This window comes from Rhinolophus sinicus, chromosome X, assembly GCF_036562045.2.
Source record: "Rhinolophus sinicus isolate RSC01 chromosome X, ASM3656204v1, whole genome shotgun sequence".
Lineage (NCBI taxonomy): Eukaryota > Metazoa > Chordata > Mammalia > Chiroptera > Rhinolophidae > Rhinolophus > Rhinolophus sinicus.
The window spans coordinates 110119277-110142223 of NC_133768.1; the positions used below are offsets into that span (position 1 = coordinate 110119277).

Here is a 22947-nt window from a genome sequence, read left to right on the forward strand (position 1 = left end):
TGTCCTTATCTCATCCTCATTGGAAATATCTAAGTACATTTTCAAAATGAGCACACATATCTGAGATTATCCTTACTGTGCTATTTGATAATTATTTTTCTATTGTATTATATCACTGACACAAAACCCAGTATTTATTTGGCATTTACTATACAGTGCTTTGCATTTTTAGGATTTCTTGGGGGAGAGGGGGGCACATGTCTGCAGAACTAGATCGAATACCACATGTAAGTTGTCTGCTTTTAGATGGGAATTCACCCAGCACAGTAACCTGACAAGAAAACTTCCAGTGCACAAGCTATTATTACATCCATGTCCTTAGTGCCCATTTGCCTTTGGCCCAGTGAAAGTGACCTTTCTGGAAAATGAAGCACTGGTCCCCATATCTTTATAATACCTTTCACTTTCCTAAGCCACTTTCCCATTTTTTTACCCTTATTCTACTGCCAAGTCTAGAACACATTCCCTTACCCAGAATGCTGTGGAGTTAGGCACATAACATTTGCACACCTTAAACTATGCATGCCATACCTCAATTAAAGAATTTTAAAAATTATAAAATGAATATGAATCAAAATGTATTACCTATTTCTTAACAACTGACCTATGGAAAACATCAAATTATTTCTAGACTTTTCCATATAGAATAAAAAATGGTTTAGGTGGGAGCATAAAATAGGGAGAAAAAAAACCCTCCAGAGAAGAAAATGTTCCTGAACGAACTGGAGTCCTAAAGGTTAAAGATCTAAATTGTGCTGAGTATATGCACTCATTGTTCAGTGAGATTGTCAACATGTTGAGAGTAATGAAGGAAGGAGCGGCTTAAATTTAATAAGGGACAAGAATCTCTGGAGTTCAATATGAACCCCTAGGCAATAGGTCACCTAGGCCTTTCAGAAGTGGAACAAGCTGCTCTGCCTACTGAGGAATGTTCTTTCTAAAAACCAAAGGGTAGAAAACATTAGTTCGGGCATGATTAAGGTTCCAGGCAGGTTATTTCTATAATGGAGTAAAGGGCAGGATCTGGGATTTATGGTGAAGAAGAAAAGATAGTAAATCGTTAATAGCCATTATCAGCAAAGGATGAGTCACTTGAAATATACCACCACCAAACCCCCAAATCAAGCAGTACATTAGTCACAGGAATCCCAGTTGTCTACAGGCTTCCCATTAAATCCTCAAGCTATAGGCAAAAGGCTTCATCACACTCGGAGACCAGCACCATACTACCGCATTTAGCCTTTACAGGGAGCACATCTCAGTTTTAACAATGACCTCAGACTTGATGCTCCAGCCTCATTTTCTGACATGCACACTGCCACCCACTCTCCAGCCATCTACAAATACCTGTGATTTCATCAAACAAAGCTTTCACACTTCGGTGTCTTTGTACACATTTTTTTTGTGTGTTGCCTGGAATGCCCTTTCCTCTTTATATGTGCAGCAAATTTCCTTCATGTCCTTGCTCAAATATTACCTCTCCCATTATGCTTTGTATGTGCCTTATGGGCACAGTGAGTTCTCCACTCACAGAAATCCCAAAGCACTTTGGGCAAATACTTGAGTCCTCAGCACTGTTGAAATAACCTTCTAGGCCCAGGATGGAGTCACTCCTGCTCAGGGGAGGGGATGGGGTGGTTAGGAGGGTGAGTCAACTAAATAATTTTCATGTCCCTGTAAATGCTCAGGTTAACCAGAAATACAGTCTGTCCAGTTAGCCAATCCCCAAACACCAAGACAACTCTGGCTTCTCACCCCAAACAAGGTTGATTATGTGGCCCCCACCAATCAGATCTTTTCTATGTCTCTTCCTCATTCTTTATTCTTTATCCTATAAAAGCTTCCAGTCTTCCCCCCAATTTTGCAGTTTTCCCACTGGAGACTGTTCACTTCATGAAGGATTAAATGAAGTTTCTATCATCTAAATTGTTTTCTTTAATCATTTTTAACAGTGCATGACATTATCTATCCTTGTCATCTCATCCCTAGTATGGTGGCTGGTCCGTAGCAGATAGTTGACAAATGCTTCTTGACTTAAATATTTCTGCAAGATAGGCAGAGCAGACATTTTTAGCCCATTTCCCAGACAAATAAACTGAGGCCCAGAGAGGGGAACTGCCTTGTCCATGGTTAAATTGCTGATCTGGGCCAGAGCTGGGACTCGCACCCTGAGCTCCTAATCCCTCCTTTGAAGTCCATTTCACTACAACATACAGTCTCCACTCTGTTTAGGAGAAGCATGTAAGACAGCTGGGTTCTTTGGAACTAGAGGGTCCCTTCTGTTAATCTGTAAATGTCCCTTGTGTTAGAATAGGGGCTTTTTAACACACTCAATCTGCCTGGAGATCAGCTTCTTGCCTTTGAGAATAAAGGCAATTCTTGTTATTTCAAGACCCCAATTTCCTCCTGCAGCTGGCAAAAATGAAACAAATGTGAGAAAACCTCTTGGAAATACATTCTTCCTTCTCTCCCTCCAGCACAAATGCCAGTTCCGCTGTGATGCCCTCTCATATCTGGGCCCATGCCTCCAAGTCGTAATGAAACCTGTAATTTTTAGCTCACAGCACTTCATTGTTGGCTTTTTGTGAAACGTCTATTATGCCTTCTAATACAGTGAATAATGTGTCCTAGCTTTCCTGCAGGACTCGGAGGGTACGGGTTGATATCACCATGCAGAATGGCACAGAGTAATTTATGATTGACAGAGGACTTGTATTATTACTTGCTTCTCACCGCACTGTAAGCTTTCTCAGAGCACCAAATGAGCCACTCTGTCTCTTTTCTGCTCTTCTGTTCATTAGAGTGAGGCTTACCAAGTGTGGTGAGTTAGTGAGTTGGTTGGCTAGCTTAATGAATAAGGAAGTACAGGTGGAATCCCCTGGAGCAAAAGCCTTTACAAAAGAGGACTGTGTGAAACAAAGTCATCAATGCTTGGTTGATTTGATTACATTAAACACTGTACAATTAACAATGTGACCCAAATGCATTCCCCTGGTTCCTGGCCATTTCAGAGGCAGTCTCTAGAAGACTCCAGCGCAAGCTTTTTGCATCTAAAGTAAGAAGAGAGGAGCTTCACTGGTAACATTTTGGGATGGGGGAAGTCCTGGCATCAGGCACAACTGATGTTTCAAATCATTTGTCTTTGGAACATCCCAAGCGCATAAGCAAAATTGCCCCAATCATGCAGCCAAAGAATGAAGGAAGACATGGAGGTCTGAATTCTACAGGAAGCCTCTTAATTGGTTCAAAGAACATCTCTCTCTTCCTGATGCTGCAACATGGAGAAATGAGTGCTTGCTTTCTTTACTTTTCAGTTAAATGTAGGACACTTACTGTGTAGCCTAACACATAGAAGACACTTCGTGCAGTGTATTCAATTGCACAAAATCCCATTGTATCAAAGTTCTGAGTTCCAGACCTGCACTTCCAGTTACAGTTTGTCATGTCCACCTCAGACTCATTATGCTTAAAACTGATATCCCCTTGGCCGGATGGCTCAGTTGGTTAGAGTGCAAGCTCTTAACAACAAGGTTGTCGGTTCGACTCCTGCATGGGATGGTGGGCTGTGCCCCTTACAAGTAAGATTGAAAACGGCGACTGGACTTGGAGCTGAACTGCGCCCTCCACAACTGGATTGAAGGACAACGACTTGGAGCTGATGGGCCCTGAAGAAACACACTGTTCCCCAATATTCCCCAATAAGATTTTTTTAAAAATGGATACCCCAACATTCCCTTCTTAGGGGAAGTGGTGGTGAGATGCAGTGGGGAAAAAAGTTTGCTTTAACATAAGAGTGACTTGGGTTTCTGTACCAGCTCTGCTACTTATTAGTGGTATGACTTTGGCTCTATTGAAACTTCAGTTTAGTAATTATAAAAATAGGGGTATTAACAAAAAAGGGACATTAACACAAAAACCTCCGCAGAGTGGACATGTGCCAGGACAAATATCAAGCAATTTACATGGTTTATATTTACTCCCCACATCTGCTTTATGAAGCAGGCATTGTTATGATTCACCCCATTTTACAGAGGAAGGGCCAGGAGTACTCTTACCACAGAAACTACCTTCTTAATCTGTCATGTTTGAACTATAACACGAATGCTCTCATCATGTTGCTCACTTTTTAAAAACCAATAATTCTTCCCTGTAACTAAAGGAAAAATACCGGGGGTGCCAAAAAATGTATACAAATGGACACTTTGGTCAACGTTGCTCAAGCTCGCCGTCATCAGAAGAGTCTAGACACTGATGGTAACCACTTTGAGCATCTCTTGTCATTGCAGAAGTCAGATGTGACTTGTATTCATCTTTTGTTATCGGCATATATTGAGTATTACAATTTTAATACAGTTTTCCTTTCTTAAAATGTGTATACATTTTTTTGGCACTGTATATTCTGTATCACCTCCATACTATTATCATTCATCTGTCATGTAGAAATCCTTCCAAGTAGGCATGCTATTTGGCGATATTTTCCACTACCCCTCCTTATCACTGCCATTTTCCAAAAGCTTATTTTACTGCTCCACATTCAATGGAAAAGTTAACACGTGAATTCTTTTTTCCTAACTTGAGTACTTCCACTCTCCTAGGGGACTTCTTTACTTAAAAGGAAGTGCTCATACAACATCCTGACCCCCACCAGCTTCCAATCAGGCACCAAGTACCATCAATGCTACCTTTTAGACATACAGATCCATAGCCTTCTAAAAAACCATATTTAGTGGCAAAAGCAGTAGCTTCAAGCCAGGCAAACCGGCATTTGCCTAATAACTGAGTCATGTTGGGCAAGTCATTTTGAATTTTTAAGCTTTACTTTCTGGATCAGTTTAATAGAAATAATAATACCTATATTGAATAATTTTGTGAAGATTAGAGATGTTTTATGTAGTGTCTGGTACATAGTAGGTGTCCAATACATAGTAGTTGTTATTCATGTTATTATTAGAGTTCATAAACCTAGGGGGTCTCGCCTTCCTCCAATCTACCTACCCTCCACACTGCTCCCAGCGTGATCTACGTAAAAGGCAAGTCTGTGCCATCCCCTTGCACTAAACTCTTCAATGGATCCGTATCATTTGTATGGCAACATAGCTCATGAGCACCCCTCCTCCACCCCAGGCCACTTCCCTGCACTTGACTGTCGTCCATTCACACTGAACTTCTTTCCGTTTCTTTAATGTATGACCATTCCCCTGGCCTTCATACCTTCTGTCCCCTGCTCCAAAACACTTCCTCCCTGTCTTTTACTGTAATTTACTTCTATGCATTTTTTAAAAAATTAAAGTTTATTGGGGTGACAATGGTTAGTAAAATTACATAGGTTTCAGGTGGACAATTCTGTAATACATCATCTGTAGCTCACATTGTGTGTTCATCCAGAGTCAGTTCTCCTTCCATCACCATATACTCACTTTACTGTCCCTGCCCATCCCACTCTGTGCTTCCCTGGTCAGAGCACTTATTTCACGTCATTGTCACGGTTTATATAATTGTTTTCCCCACTAGCATGTAACTCATGTGAGGGCAGAGACCACATCTATTTTTTGCTCACCACTTTATCCCTCATTTTCTGACACATGACGTCAATTCTCGAGTGCCATTTCCTCTGCCTGGAACACCCTCCTACACCTCCCCCAGTTCCTCGGCTGTGTCACAGTCACCCACACTTTCTTCAAGATTCAAGACTCAGGATAAGCATTGCCTCCTTTTGACAACTTTCCTTAATGCCGCCACGTGATTTGGCGTGCTCCTTACACTGTAATCCCATCATATTTTGCAAACCTCTCTGTTTAATTATTGTGCAGCTATCTGTGCACATGTCTGCTTTCACCACTAATCTATAAGGTCATTAAGAGCATGATCTGTGTCTTATGTATCTCTGTAGCTCTGCACATATCCCAAAGCCTTAAACATAATAAGCGCTCATAAATGTGTTGAATGAACGATTCAAGTCAATGGGATACAATCTAGTTAAATTCAATGAGTACTTGTCCCTCCTACTGAAATAATCAGTGGGACTATTTGACTGTATTATATATTATGCAACATTTATATACAATAGGTATAAAGAAAAGTGCAATGAGCCTATTTACCCATATCTTCATCAATAAATGTCATTAATAGAAATACAGTTCCCTATACATTCATGTCTGAAAAAAAGGAAAGTCATTCATAAGCATGTGTACCATCTTGAACGGGGCTCTGTTCGTCTTATTGTTCTACTTTTAGTACGTGTGGTGCTTGGAGCAAGCAGCAGCTAATGAGCTTTGGCCTGCCTTTTTATGGTTGTCTTGAGGTCTCAAGATGAGACAAGGCAAGGCTTCATTCTAAACCGCCCTAGTTACATAGCCATGCAATCCTTGGTTGGATTTTTCTCAGAGGCTGTCCTGCTGTAGTTTTCCCATGAAATCCAGATAAGATTTCTGCAGGTCAAAATAATTATTGGAATGCTGTAGAATAAGGAACACTTCTTGAAAAGTTCGAAGTGTTCTTTAGTTAATTTGTGCTCTTTATGTGTGTTCAAGAAAGGCAGCTGCTACATTGTTATCAGAATAAGAAAGCAAATAATTTGCATCTTGCAAAAGGTCACTAGATGAATAAATTGGCTCACACCCTATTTCCCCAAAAATAAGATCTACCTGGACAATCAGCTCTAATGCATCTTTTGGAGCAAAAATTAATATAAGGCCCGGTCTTATATTGTCTAAGACCGGGTCTTATATTATAGTAAAATAAGACCGGGCCTTATATTAATTTTTGCTCCAAAAGACGCATTAGAGCTGATTGTCAGGCTAGGTCTTATTTTCGGGGAAACACGGTAAATGGCGAAGCTTTTATTTTCCGTTTTGATCCTAGGTCTCCCTCCAGACCCACCTTCCTGGGTCCAAGGTGAAGCATGTACTGTGTAAGGGAACCAGTGGCTTCACCATGCTTCTAAATTTCTATATCTCCTCTATTCTGTACTTGAGAATATGCACAGGGGCATTCTGCATGGACGCCTATCTTCCCAAACTCCACTTTCTTGTCCAATTCAGACTAGAATGAAGGGCCCAATGGTCACCTTCTTCCCATTCACCCAGTTCTGTTTTCAGGTGACTAATCCTTTGGTCTGCGCCATTTTCTACCCTCCTCAATCTGCATCCTCAGCTTTTTTCATAGTCCAACATTCTTACCCCTGTTCCTTTCTTTTCTATCCCTCCTTCAAAACTCAAACCTATCCTCAATCCTCTTTCTCTTTTATTATTCAGTTTCTCCACTATCCTGTTCTCCTCATTTATTCTCTATTCTTTCTCACATACTATTCTCAATCTATGTGCTCATTTCCTTTCCTGCCCATCACTCTCTTCCCTCTAGTTTCTCTTTCGCGTTCCTACTGCCTTTTACCCATCCCTATCTCCTCTCATCATTCTGTCCCTCCAACCACTTCATTCCATACATCCTCTTTTCTTTTGATCGACTCAATTCTTCCCACAATTGTGTACACTCCCACTGCCTCTTCAAACTCTTCCCCTGTATGCACTTTATTACAAGTATATCTCTCTTCCATCTATTCCTTCACGTGTGCTCTATTCTCTCCAAATTCTCTTTCATACATTATAACCACTTATACTTCTATTCTGCCCTATCCTCCCTGTCCCTCTTTCTACTAGCCCCTTTCTGTTATCTCACAAATATGTGCCAGTCCCTCCACTCAAAAAAAACACAACTATTTTCTTTTACCGCTGAGTGTATCTATTATATACCCATCCCTTTCATTTTCAAACAAGCTCCCAGAAAGTATTTTCTATGTTTACTATCTGCACTACCTTTAAGACAATGCCTGAAAATTTCCCACTGCTCTAACCAATCCATTGACACAGTATATGTGAAGAACACCAATGTCTGCTATGTCACCAAACCCAATACATACTTCTAGTTCTCTATATTGTATTTATTGATCTCTAATAACCAACGATGTTGTAGAAATGTATAAGTAATAGTAAAGAGTCTGAACTCCAGCCAAAGTGCCAGAGTATGAATGCTGGCTCAACCATTTACTACTTAGGTGATCTTGAAAATTTGTCGTACCCACTTTATCTCAGTTTCCTCATGTGTAATGTGGGAATAATGGTACCTATTTCATAGAGTTATTACAAAGATGATAAAAGTAGAATGATTACAACAGTTCCTGGCACATTGTAAGTACTATACTGATGTTAATTAACTATTGTACTTATTATTGCTATTACTGGTGGTATTATTATTGATCACTCTCATCTTTTTCAAACCCTTTAGTCCTTTCACATATCAGTCAAAATGGGTTATACTAATATGCAGTGACAAACAGTCCCACAAGCTCAGTGTCCTAAAGCAACAAAGGTTTATTTCTCACTCACACTATTTGTCTACCTCAGGTTGTGGGGAGGGCACTCTTTTCTATGTCATCTTCATTAAGGGACACAGAACAATAGAGCCAAGACTACCTGGAATAATGCTACTCACTGTGGCCAGGGGAGAGGTACATGGAAAACCTCTTAAAAGTTTCCTGTCCTCCCTCAGAAACAACACGTTATTTCCACTCACATTTGGTTAGCCAAAGCAAGGCAGCTCTCCTTGCCTCACTTCAAACCCTTACGGAAGTGCAATACTACCACATCCCCAGGAGGTGAACTGGAAATAGTGGAAATAGCAGTACTGACTACCACACTTAGCTTTCAAGACACTGCACATGAATGGTTCTATGAACACCTTCCTTACTTTTCCTGTTTGGTCTCCTTCATAGGTTCCTCTTTCTCCCTTCTGCCTTAATGATCGTGATGCTCTGTGACTGGATCCTTGGCATGCTTTTCTTATCACTCTAAATACTTTCCTAAGTGATCACATTCATTCAAATGGTTGTCCCAACATACTGACAATATGAAACTTTACATTTCTAGCTTGTACATGTCTCCTAGTCTTAAGACTTGTACATCCAGCTGCTATTAGATTTCTATCCCTGGATAATTTAAAACTTTCTTCAACTTGTCTTGACCAAAATTAACTTCACAGGTTTATCCGATCTAAATTTCTCCTAACTCTCACATGATCTACCCCAGTTTGTATCACTATCATTAACTCATGTTACTTGGGCACCTACCATCTTGACTCCTCCTCGCTGTCATTCTGACATTGGCTGGTTTTACTATCGTCTTAGTCCATCTCCCTTTCTCTATCTTAATCCACTGCTCTGAATTAGACCTTCACCACTCCTCACCTAGACTACTTGAGCTGTCTCCTAACCAGTTTCCGTAATTCCAGTCTTGTTCCCTTCAAATGCATTCTTTACACAGTCAGTAGGGTGTCATATATAAATTTTTTTTAAAAAAATGACCATCTAATTCTCTTGCTTATAATAAATCATTCCATTTGCTGCAACTGCTCACTTGGTTTTCTCTGCCTGGAACATCCTTCCTCTCTTCCTGCCACTTTCCACCTACAATTTTCATGACTACATTCTACTTATGTAATAATACAAAACAAATGCTAATACTAATTATCAGGAACTTATGTGTTGCCTCATCCAGAGACTCTTCTCAACCTGACCCAAAAGAACAAGTTAGATGACCCTTTTTACCTCCTCATAATTACCCATATCTTTACCATTTCAGTTAATAGTTTTGTGATTATCCATTAGTTTTTCTTTACTGTTACACTTTGATTATCTTAAGGACTGAGACCTTGCCTTATTAATGTTTGCACACCCAGAACTTACTCCAAGGCCATGTATGTACTAGGAAATCAAAACATGTTTGATAAATGAATAAAAACTACGCATCTTTCTTTCATCCACAATTTCTTTTCCTCCAGTGTCCTTTCCCCTACTTCTCTATGTCTTTTGTTTCTACCATCTACCACATCCTTTTCTCCAATTTCTCCTTCTTTCTTTTAGGATATCATAATATCTAGCCTCTATTTTACTTCATCTTCTTTATCTTCTCAACGTTTCTATTCTTTGTCTTCTGTCATAGTCTCTCTTTACCCTCTTCTCCCTGATAATGTCTCACAATCTCTCTCTCTCTCTCTCTCTCTCTCTCTCTCTCTCTCTCTCTCTCTCTCTCCCTCCCTCCATCTATATACAATATATATATCATATAGATTCACATGCATATACAAGTATACAGATAGCATATACATATACAATATCTAGGAACAGATCAATAAAATATATATACATATATGTGTGTATATATATTAATTTTAGTGACCTCTTCTCCAGATTATTCCCTTCCCCTCTTTATCTTCTTCTTCCCATTCCTATCCATTTTATTTCTTTTTTCCATCATCCTTTCCTGTAATCTAGTTTCATTTCTCTTCTAGTCTCTCAGCTCCTCCTCTCTAAATTCAACTTTCCTCTTAAGTATCCATTTGCTATCCATTCTTCCTTGGCCATCTTCTTGTCTCCCAAATTCTTTCAGGAAAAAAATATCGATAAATAGCAAATTTAAAGTAATGAAAGAGTAACATATAGGCAAGCACACTTCATGTATTCACCGTGTGTTTACCAGGCATGCATTATTTGAGTTTCATTTCACATACTGGAAATCCTTTAAAAGTCACTCTCTTTAAAAGCAAAATCCAATACCTAAACACTCTAATGATAACAATGAGTCATGAAAAACAAAATTGTTTTTATGCTTTGAGGATCAAAAAGTATGAAAAATATATACATACTGCTTAAAAGATATATAAGTTGTTTGGAAACTTCACATATATCAGACTCCTTAGCATTCCCAGACAATGGAGCTTTAAATATATGCTGTATATATAAATACAAAATTATAGCAACATTGTACGTTTCAGAAAATACTCATCACTCTGCATCATAGCAGTAGTTTGTTGCTGCAGTTAAAACTAACCTATTGTGATTGTCACAGTGTTCATGCCTGTGTACCTGGTTGTGAATTTGTGTATTTAAGGGTCCTTGAATATGTATATGTCTGTGTGTCAGTTCACACGTGTCTTGGAGTATGCATACATTTATACATCATGAACATATATATCTGTGTGTCTGAGAATGTTCATATGGCCAATTCTCTATATGCATAGCTATAATACTGGGGGTGCCAAAAATGTATCCACATTTTAAGAGATGTTATCTATATATTACTTTTCGAAGTTGAATTGAATTACGGTGGCAATGTGTAGTATGACATGCACTCAAAAGACGGTATTAATCAAATGAATGCTGGCGTCACCAGGCGACAGGCAGGGCAGTCAAAGAAAACGGCGGAAACACGATTGTTGTTTGAGGAGCACAAGACCATTTTGAAGTGGTGTTTGAAATTTGAGAATGTTGTGGAAGCACAATGACAATGGAGGCGGGAGTTTGCAACAGAACCTCCAACTTAACACCTCTTGACTTCTACCTATGGGGGACCTTAAAGGATGTGGTGTACCACAGAAAACCGGCTACCCTGGTGGCACTTCGGGAATAAATTAAAACAGCACGTGCAGCGATACAAGTGGACACTTTGGTCAATGGTGCTCAAGCAGTAGTTCGCCATCATCAGAAGTGCCTGGACGCTGATGGTAACCACTTTGAGCACCTCTTGTCATTGCGGAAGTCAAATGGGACTGGGATTCATCTTTTGTGATCAGTATATATTGAGTATTACAATTTTAACACAGTTTTTTCCTTTCTTAAAATGTGTGTACATTTTTTTTGGTACCCTCTGTAGATATGTCTCTGAGTGTGTATACTTGCAAATGTGTTGGGAAGTATACACCTATATATGCATTAATAATCTGTAAACTTGAAAGAATTTCAATGGCTAGCCTAAAACATGCTACTTTCAACCCCAGACCCACCCCTGGGATACTTTAGATGGGGGTACCAGTCTCTGACCTCATCGTATAGAGTAGAGTTCCATTGTCCACCAGTCTGAGCAGCTTGTTAGGTGTGGTCATATTATGGGCCACCGATTTCTTGCCATTGTGAAAGAAGGTGTCAGGAGTCCAGATCTTACTAGCCAGGAGATTGTTCAGTGGAAGGATTTTCATGGGTCCATCAAATTTCAGTCTTTCATCATGCCATGTCTGTCGAAAAAATACATCGATGGTGTACTCCTAGGGACAAAAAAGAGGGAGAACACGTTTGAATAGAGTTCTGGAAAGGATCCATAGTGTCCTTAGCAAATATTAAATACCTTGTATTAGTTCCTCTGATGCAGAGAAGCGGCAGTCTATTAACAGGAGTTACGGTGTGGTTATGTACAGAGCTAACATACCTGACAAGATTTTGCTTAGGAAGGTCACTGCCAATACTGCCCTGGATATCATACACAATAACCACAAGACCTTGCCTTATAAAAAGGCAAGAGCTCCCTTCTCTATGCAACGACATCTCTAGTAAGAACAAATTCCTTACCTTGTCTCTTCTACTAAATGATCCTATATGAACATCAAAGGCCAATATAATAATCATTATAAATCCAAAACCTTAAATTTTAAAAAACATTTGATTTGAGCCTCAAAAGAACAGTATGTCTGATGAGTTAATATCTTATTATCTTCAATAAATAAGGAACTCTTACAGATAAATAAGATGACCACAAATAGAAAAAGGGGTAAATGACATGAACAGAAAATTCATGAAACAGATAAAAGAGGCAAATAAACATGAAAAAAATGTTTCAAAATTGCTGTGCATATAAACACAAATTAAAATAACAATGAATGTTCCAGGTTTTGGTAACAGCAGACTAAATTATTTGGATATACCTTCTTATAGCTACTTACTATAAAATTTGAATTAAAAAATATATAGCTAGAGAGAGAGACTATTTGAAAGTAATGGGGAGTGATTGAAAGCAGACAAAAAATTGAGGAAAGTCTACCCTTGAAAGATGATAGCAGCAACTGGTTAAAATCGCATTTGTGGCTTTTCTTTTCTGAAAGTGCTCCCCCCAACCTAGAATTCACATGGTAGATACCACAGTCTTATTGGCTCAAGGTGGCAGATAATCTGGAAATTTAAGAGTGGGAGTCCTAAAAGCATGAGAGTCACAGTATGGATGGGACCCCAAATCTGGGTATATATACTCTGCCCCAAATCCTAGCTGACCACTAAATGATACACACCAGTAAGATCTCATGTTTAAAAACTACAGGCAGAAACAATAGGGAAGTCCTCCACTACATGCCACATGAAAGAACCGTTTTGGGTGACGTTCATTAATTTGGCAGAAATCTGAAAATTTACTGGCTTAGTGTTTCACAGGATAGAGCTCGAGGCTGGCCAAATAACTGAAAATTCAGGGTGAGGTCCTGGAAGCAAGAGAAGCACTGAGAGGGTAAACCCCAAAATGTGAGTACCAACTCTGCCCAAATCCTTGACTGACCAGTAAACTACACAAGACCTGGGGGACACCTCCAGGTAGACAGGCAAAATAAAGAAGCAGCCAGAAGATGCTGAAATCCTTTGGCTTCAAATCCATTAATGGCTTCCAATCATACCTGGAATAAATTCCAATATCCTTCTCTTATCTAGAAAGCACTTCATAAACTGGCTCTTGCCTTTCTCCCTGAGCTCTTCTTTAACTATGCTTCCCTCTACGGATTACCCAGTCTGGCTTTTCTCTTCCTCTAGCATACCAAGCACATTCCTGCCTACGGATAAGGAGATTATACACTTTACTGTCTCAACTAGAACACTTCCAAGAGTGAGAGAGGCTTTATCAATCATTATACCATGACAACAAGTGTAACCAGGACCATGCCACGTAAAAAGCTGGAACTAGACTCTCACATAGAACCAAGATCCTGAAGGGCTCCAACCTCAGCAAAAGGATTAATTAGATAAAATGAATTAGACAAAACCCGTCCACAACATGAAAGTTCAGAAAGGAAACTTATCTATCCAAGCATGAATTCTGAATGGAGGGGCTTCAAGGGAAGCATTTCTACTGAGATTTAGCAACCTCAAGCCGAATCATGTATGGGACTAATGCTTAAATACACCCTATCTGTCTGGTTTGGGGCTTGTAAACTGAGAAATTAACATAAAAATGGTCTAGGGATGGAGATACCTCTAGATTGACTTGCAAAAGCAAACACAAAAACACGTGGGAGGGACATGACCACAAATAAATGTTTGCTGAAAATAAACTTACAATTCACAGCAACAGAATGCCTAAGGAAATGGTTGTGACTGACAGTTAATACAACATATAACTGAATCAGGCCCCCTCCAAGAACTTAACATTACAGAATAATCAAACAGAATAATCAAAATTATAAAGGAACCATAATTAAGATGATAAAGACATCAAAGGAAAGATTGAGAATGTGAAAAAAGATCCAGACATTATGGGGTGAGAACAAGAAAAAACAGATTTTAAAAAGGTCTATTTGAAGTAGACTTTCTGTCAAAGAAAAACAGTCATTGAAAGTAAATGGATATGTTACATGGAAGATTACCTATCACTAAAGCGAGATTAGTGAACTAGAAAATACATGTGAAGAAAAATTGCTCAGTGTACATTTCAGACAGATAAAAAAAATGAAAGATATGTACCATGGAGGATAAAAGGTAAAGGTTCATTCAGCATAATCTAATAAAATTCTACAGTAAGAGAGAAAATAGGGGAGAAACAATATTTAAAGTACTAATGGGTGACAGTTTCTCAAAATTGTTGAAATATGTGTACATGCATCCTTAGCTTCAAGACCCATGAGTTGTGAGGTCAATATAATAAAACAGAGCCAACACATAGTGGATTTGAAGACTACCAAAGAGATCTTAAAAACAGCAAAATAGAAAAGGCATATGGCCTACAAAGAAATAACAGTTTGACTGACAGCAAACTTCTTGAAAACAACAACAGAAGCCAAAAGAATTCTATAGTCAACTAGATTATTATTTAATCTTAAGGTCAAAATAAAGATAATTTTAGACAAAATAAGATTTTCTCCTGGCTGGGTCACTCACAGCATTCAGGTCTCATTCAAAACTCTCCATAGCCAAGAAGAACTCCTTGACCATCCTATCATAAATAGTAACCCCACTTCTCCTTATCATGCATTATTTTTCTTCATACATCATTTTGTCAAACAGCACTGACAAATTTTTTTTCCCCTACTGTTTCATTCATTCCACTAGACTGGAGGCTCCATGAGAGCAGAGATTTTATTCTGTTTGCTGCTATATACCTAGCACCTACAACTCTACCTGGCATATAGTAGGTGCTCTATAAATGTTTTTGAATAAATAAATGATTGAATGAATCCTTAGGAAAAGAACTACTAAAAGAAGTTCTTCATGTGGTTGAAGATGAAACCAGCAGGAAGATGCAAGAAGGAATGTTGAGCACAAGTGATGACAATGTATGGGTAAATTAAACAAATAATGACTCTCTACAAATGATAATAAGGTCTAAAAAAACAAGGTGGAACAAATAACTAGAGTCAACCAAGTGGAAGGAGGGAGTAGTGATATGTGATTTGCATTCTTGTATTATTTGGGATGAGAATGGAGATACTAGACTTTAGGCCAAGCATGTGTGTTAACATTTAAGGTAACAACTAAATAATATACTAGAAATGGAATGTAAAACTTACGACACAGTAGAGAAAAACTAATGGAAATAGAGAAGATCCTATAGAAGGCAAGAAAAAAAATAAAGCATAGAAAAACATGGGATAGGGCTTGACTTGAAGGAATTAAGAAGTACAAATTGGTAGTTACAAAATATTCACTGGGATGTAAAGTACAACATACGGAATATAGTCAATATTGCAATAACTATGTATAGTGTCAGGTGGGTACTAGACTTATTGAGGGGTCACTGCATAAATTATATAAATGTCTAACCACCATGCTGTACACCTGAAACTAATATAAAATAATATCAAATATAAACTGTAACTGAAAAAAGAAATAAATCAGTTTAAGAAAAGAAAAACAAAAACACACGGTAAAAGCAAAGTGATGGAAACATATGTTTGGGCAAATCCTAATCAAAATCAAGTGGTAGAACTATAAAATACAGACACAGTGGACTATAACACAAACATTTTCCTTTGGGATAAAATATCATTACACTACAAAATGGAATATCTCTAGGTGATGAACACACAATGTGATATATAGATGATGTATTACAGAATTGTACACTTGAAATCTATGTAACTTTACTAACCATTGTCACCCCAATAAACTTTAATTAAAGCAATGGAATATCTCAAGTGGAAAAAAACAATTCTAAATTTTTATGTATGAATGACATGGACTCAAAATATGTAAGGCAAATATTGAATTGCAAAGAGAAAATGATAAACCCATAGACTCTCAATAAATGAAAGACCAATCAGACCAACAATTTGTATGATCAACATATGTGAACAACCCAACTGACAAACATGAGCTAAGGAACACACATAGACCTATCCACTTAACAGTTAGTAAAACACACTTTTTTTTAATCAAAAATAAATGATCACATGCTAAGCCATAAAGCAAATCTCAAGAAAAAAAAAGATTCCATATCCTATAAGACCATCTCCTTTCAATATGAGGTGTTAAATTATAAATTAATAACAAAGTTTTGCATTTGGAAATTGAAAAACCCACTGAGAAACCATGAAAAGTATTAGAGAAAAACAAATGCCATATGATCTCACTTATATGTGGAATCTAAAGAACAGGAAAAAATGAGCAAACAAAACAGAAATACACTCAAGAGATACAGAAAAAAAACAACTGTTGGTTGTTAGAGGAGAGGGGTGAGGGGATAGGGGAGAAGGTGAAGGGATTAGAAAGAGCAAATTAGTAGACACTGTGTTTTCCCGAAAATAAGACCTAGCCAGACAGTCAGCTCTAATGCGTCTTTTGGAGCAAAAATTAATATAAGACCTGATCTTATTTTATATATATACTGAAGGTGGAGTATAGCATAAAGAAGATAGATAGTTAATGGTATTTGTAACAGCTATATACAATGTCAGAGGGGTAGTAGCTTGGGGGAAGCAGTTATCACATGAGAGATGTAAATGTCTAACTATTATGTTGCTTTGTACACCTGAAACTAATAAAAAATAACAATAAAACAGACACACAGACACTCAAAAAACGTATTAGAAAATACTTAGAATTGAACAGCAGTGAAAATGCTTGTATATGTAATCTTGTAGTGGGTGACTCAAGTGTACTTGGAGGGAAATTGGCAGCCATAAAGAAGCCTTAAAGATAGCCTTAAGAAAAAGGAAAACCCTAAGCTAATCTACCTCAAGAAACCAGAAGGACCACAGAGTACCCCAAGAAAAGTAAAGAAAAAGATGATCCAGACAAAAGCAAACATCAGTGAAACACAAAACAAAAAAGAAATAATACAGATGATGAATAAAACCAAACCCAGATTGCTTTAACACGAACAACAGAAAACAACTGATAAGCTAAAAGAGAGAGAGAAAATGGAGAGAACAGTTGGGGAGGGGTGGTAGGAATATAGATTAAATAAGACTGACCAAAAAAATGATGATAATTTTTGTAGCTGAGTAATGGATACATGAGGTTCCATTAAACTCTTTTCTCTACTTTGGTGTGTGATCAGTGAGGGGCTTTTTATAATCGAATATGTCAGAGACAATGGTGGCCTGAACCAGAGTAGCAGTAGTTGAGGTGATGAGAAGTGGTATAATGTGGGAACAGCTGCATCATTGTCAAGTTTGATTCGTCCCAGGTATGTGAAGATAGCCTAATAGAAAAATCTATTAATGCAATTAACCACATTAGGATTAAAGGAGAAAAATCATGTAATTGTCTTAATGGGGGATGAAAGAGAAGTTGCAAAATTTCAAGTCCATTCATAATTAAATACACACAAACACACACACACACACACACACACCTCTTAGAAAACTAGAAAAAGAATGTAAAGTAGATATCTGTCATGTTCATTACTGCTCACCATTATTTGTTTGGCCATTCCAGGAAATCTTGCAGAAATCCCCATATTATGAGTTCTGCGTTCCTAAATTAAGAGTCAAAACTCAAATTGCCAGACTTTCTTGGAATTAGAATTAAACTAGTGACCTAGGAACCACCAATCACACACATATACACACACACATGCGCATACCCCACAAGAAACTTCAATTCGGAAGTGGCAACAAGAGAAAAACAGGATCTGCATGGTTTTGCTCATGCAGGTGGTGGCAAAGGCATCTTGTGTTGAGTGACACAGATTGGCCACTAACATAAAAAGATCCTTAACTCTAAAGGTAAACAAGAAAATGCAAATAGTATCAATTAGTACCATTTCACACCCATCAGAATAGCCAAAACAAAGCATGACAATACAAAGTATTAGCAAAGGTGCAGAGAAATGGGGCTCTCCTACACTGCCAGTTAGGATTATAAATCGGTACAACCCATCACAAGGGTCATTTGGCCCTCTCTGAAAAAGGTTAAAAATGTGCAAACCTTACAACACAGAAATTTTATCTATAGGTACACACCCTATAGAAACTCAAACATGTTCACAAGAAGATGTGTACAAAGATATTGGTTGTATCATTGTCTTTTAATAGCAAAAAAAACCTGGAAATAGCCTAAATGTACGTTGACAAGAGAATTGGATGGATGTACGAATAAATATTTGTACACCATAATAGTCTATGGCAGTTAAAATAAGTGAATTAAATGTATCAAAAACAGCTTTAGTACACGGTTGACAATTAAGCTGCAAAATGATATACAAGGTATGATGCATGTTATATAGTTTGAAAACATGAAAGCCACTATTTGCTATGTACTGTGCTATTTGCTATTGTGTGTGTTATATACTGTACATCCTTAGATATAAGTCTGTAGTGTGCGTGAGAATGAGAATGACACACAAAACAAGCAAGTCGTTGTTTTGATTATCTCTGAGGAGGGAGGGAGAGACAGGAATGGGATCAGGATAAGGTATACAAGGGATTTCATCTGTATCTTTAGATTTTCTTCAAAAATCAAAGATTTAAAAAATCAAAGGCCAAATTTTTAATATTTAAAAAAGTCGGGTGATGGGTGCGAATCTTGTAATATGTTGTTCTCAACATAGTTAAAATTATCGGGGGAAAATCGCATCGTGATTATTTGCTCCATAAGTATCCCATGACCTTTGGCCAAAAGCAATCCGATTTTGACTTGACTCTTCTAGAAATGCAATCAATTTCTTCCTTGCAAAGTGACCCCTTGTATACTCTCCAAGGATGATTGCCTCCAAATTGACAAATGAATTCTGTTGTTTTGTGAGGCATTTAAATCAAATCTTCCAGATAATAAGACTAAGTCTGTCTCCTGGGAAAGACACTTAATACATTTCCTACACTGGGCAGAGATAACACATCGCTCTTGGGGGAGAATTTCTGGCTGGTGTTAGAGCTTGAATGTCTTCAACTCTCTGACACTGTAGTGTTTCAAAGCAGGCCCCAGAAACATTGTCACATAAGCAGGTCACCCTCTCCCTTATTTTGGCCACCGAGTCCTCCCTTTGCTCTTTGCCTTCTCTCCATCACTCTCTATCTTGGAGACTCATAATCCATATGCCTCATTTAGCCCCTGAAATTGTCTTATTAGCATTGTTTGTGTCCTGTCCATTTTACATAAAAGTAGCCAGGAGATTCCTGGTCATGGAATCTTAGTTAAAAATCCACAGACATGGACCTTCTTTCTATATTGCATCTGGGAATGTGGTATCCTATGGAATAAGAGGAAACTGACAGCCTAAGAGGCTTTCAAAATACACAAAGGCCGTCCTCCATTCTGTGCCCCAGACCCTACCAGTAAATAAGGGCTTGAAGTGGACATAGCCACTTTTTCCAGTGCTGGGGAGAAAACAGCTGCAATAATTTCAAACCCACTGCCACCAGGAAATGATGTGTTGCAAAATTAAGTGCACTGATCACCTAGGAAATATCTAACAAAAAGGTGAACTGAAACCTAATCAAATCCTTCAAGTAAGTTAACAGACATAACAACCAAATGTAATGAGAGAACCTTGTCTGGAGCCTGATTTGAAGAAACCAACTGTAAAAGACATTTTTAGGACAACTGGGAAACCTGAATATGGAATGGTGACAATCTTTAAAGTGAGGGCTAAAACATTATTGTTAACTTGCTATATGTGATACTGGCATTGTAGTTGTATAAGAAAATGCATATATATTTTAAACATGTATACTAAAGATTGCAGTGGTGAAATTATATTGATTGATTGCAAATAGAGGCGAGTGGTGAGAGGAGGCATAGATGACGAAAGTAGGACAAAATCTTGAAAACTCACTGGTTTAGGAGGCAGGTTTGTCTGTGTTTTTTCTACTTTTGTTGTGTGCTTACACTTTTCATCATTAAAAATAACAAAATTTTTAAAAAAGAAAGAGGTTTCTGTGCTTTCTTTTTAATTAACACCATTCCCCCACCTCCGCTGTGCAGTCTTTGGATATTCTGGTAACTTTGAATGATTTTCATAAGCAGTTGTCAGACTCAAATGTATTACCAAGATTTATGATTATAATGTCTTCTATGGGTTCCCATTCCTAAGCCTCCATTTTATTTTTCTCATCAAGCTACACTGTTACTTCTCTTATTGTATCATCATCTACTTACTTCATTACCCAGCTGCCGACTATATAACCTAGGAAGTTTCTCTGACAAATGGCACCTGGCACTTGTTACCTAGCAGGTGTCTAAGCAGTTAAAGTGTCTGTGGGAAAAGGGTGAGGTTGACAATACCTAAAATTGTTCTCTCTCTGACTCTACTAACATCAGTACGCTTTGTCATCTTGATTTTCTCACTAGCTTGATCAGTACATTCAGATACATATTTATTGAACCCATAACTCAGGGCCCCAGGCCCCTGCACTTCTGGCATGCGCAAGGACCAGGGCGGAGGCTGCGCCTTAAGACAAGAGCTAGAATGGAAATTTTGGCAGAAGTTGGTTTGGACCAGGAGAGTATCCAAAGTTTTTCTCAGCTGTTACGTTTCTTTTTTCCCCAGCTTTACTGAGGTGGAATTAACGAATAAAAATCGTATATATTAGGCTGTAGAATGCAATTTTTAAAGATGCACAGTGTGATGGTTTAATACATGTATACACTGTGAAATGATTAACACAATCACACTAATTAGTGCACCTATCACCTTAGTCACCATTTTTGTGTGTGTGGTGAGAATGCCTAAGATCTACTCTTAGAAAATATCAGCTGTCACCTTACTACCTTCCTTTCTGGTCACTGACCATATGCATAGCATGCCATTCTTAAGCCAGAATCCCACTTTCTCTGCATTCAAATTCAAAGGATCTTGGGAGACCAGGGAAAACTTCCACTTGCCAAGAGCCATTGCTCATTGGTAAGAAATGGGCAGAACCAATTTGAGAGAGAAGTGACAATGAAACTGCGTTCTGACTAAATCTTTTGCATCCTTCCTCTCAAGAAAATAGAAAATCATAAAAGGTCACATGGCCTCACTTTATTCACATTAGGATTGTCTCCCTCATTCTGTTTCTGTCCTGGGAGACCACTGACACAGGGTGGGTATAACTGCTGAGGAGCTAGGTATCATGGGACCATCAAGCTCCATTTGTTGCAAATGGTTAATACAAGCCTTTCATTCATGATGCCTGTAAAATTCCCATTGTAACACGTTTCCAACTTATGTCTTATACTCTGCATTAAGTTTCTTTTTTTCTCTGGCTTTCCCCTTAGAAAGATCTACTACTCTTCAGCTTTCATCTCTGCTGAATTCCCTATTATCACAGCTCCTTATTTTCATGGATGGAGAAGCCACCAAAATTAGTAGCCCAAAGCTTGGAGCCACCAACCAGTGACTCATTACTCTTGCTACTCAACAGTGTCTCCTGAAGAAAGCTACTTCCACCCTTTACCTGCAGGGCTTGCTACTAATGTTTTATAACATTTCAACAAACACAGAGAAGCTGTGTCAGGTCCTGTGCTAGGTGCTGGAGATGCAGAACTGTGTCTGACATGTTTTCTGCCTTTGAAGAACTTTCTGTCAAGTGGAGGAACACAGTCATAACTTTCCCCTCATATTTAATTTGTTCTATCTCATTCATTCCTGCATTTAACAAATAGTTGAGAGTATACCAAGTATCAAGCACTAAACTAGGCAATGGTGGTACTGAGATTAACAAAACAGACACAGGCCTTCACAGAGTTTTCTGTCAAACTCAGGATCTATGTCTGTGGGCGTCAGTGTTTGACCAAGGAGTGCAATGGCTTCTGGGTGGTGCAGGTTCAATGCTCAAAATGGCACCGAAATTTCCCCCTTTGTGAACAAAAGACTCTCTCTATTTCCTTAAGAAAGTATTCTGGAGCAAAACTCCATGCTCAGTGGGAAGTGAGTCAAGAACCCAAGCAACCCTAATTTTCATCTACTTTTTCCAAGTAGTCTGTGGTTTCAGGGGAGCCTGGGTTCTTGCTTCAACTAGTTGCTAAAGTATGATGCTTCACGCAAAGTCATCACTGACCCTGGGTCAACTGCCACAATCTACCAAGTAGTACATGAAGGAGAAACATTTTAAAACACCATAAATGTGTCTCCCAGTCAGACTGATCATAGCTATTCTGCCTTGCAACAAGATGGAAGTGGAACTGAAAAATAACCTGAAATTTATGTGATCAAAGTCTGCTCTCTCTTTTGGGAAAAAGCCATTTTGTTGCTTCTTAATCATCACAGAGAAAAACAAACAAGCAAGTGGAGCATGAAACTTCAAAAGAGATAGAAAGTCTGGATTGTTTGAAATGGCTGCAAGCCTCTGAACACTCATGTGTGCCTGCTTGGGTGGGGAAGGCGCAAGGAGAGGAGCTGGTTTGGGCAGGGGCATGTGTGTGTTTTTGTAGTATCCCTGGATTGAGGTATCTATTTGCACGTGTGTGTCTATAGAATGCCTAGGATAGCATGTGGGCTGTTTGTATTC

The 22947-nt window shown here is 38.4% G+C and overlaps 1 protein-coding gene across 4 annotated transcripts in view; it reads right to left on the minus strand.

Moving 5' to 3' along the window:
• The window catches only part of GABRA3 (gamma-aminobutyric acid type A receptor subunit alpha3), a 192712-nt gene that overhangs the window by 60244 nt on the left and 109521 nt on the right, over positions 1 to 22947 (minus strand). For all 4 annotated transcript variants that reach the window (XM_019711245.2, XM_019711246.2, XM_019711247.2 and 1 more), the window contains exon 5: positions 11870 to 12090. In XM_019711245.2, the coding sequence (XP_019566804.2) occupies positions 11870 to 12090 (221 nt within the window). The remainder of the gene's footprint in view (positions 1 to 11869; positions 12091 to 22947) is intronic.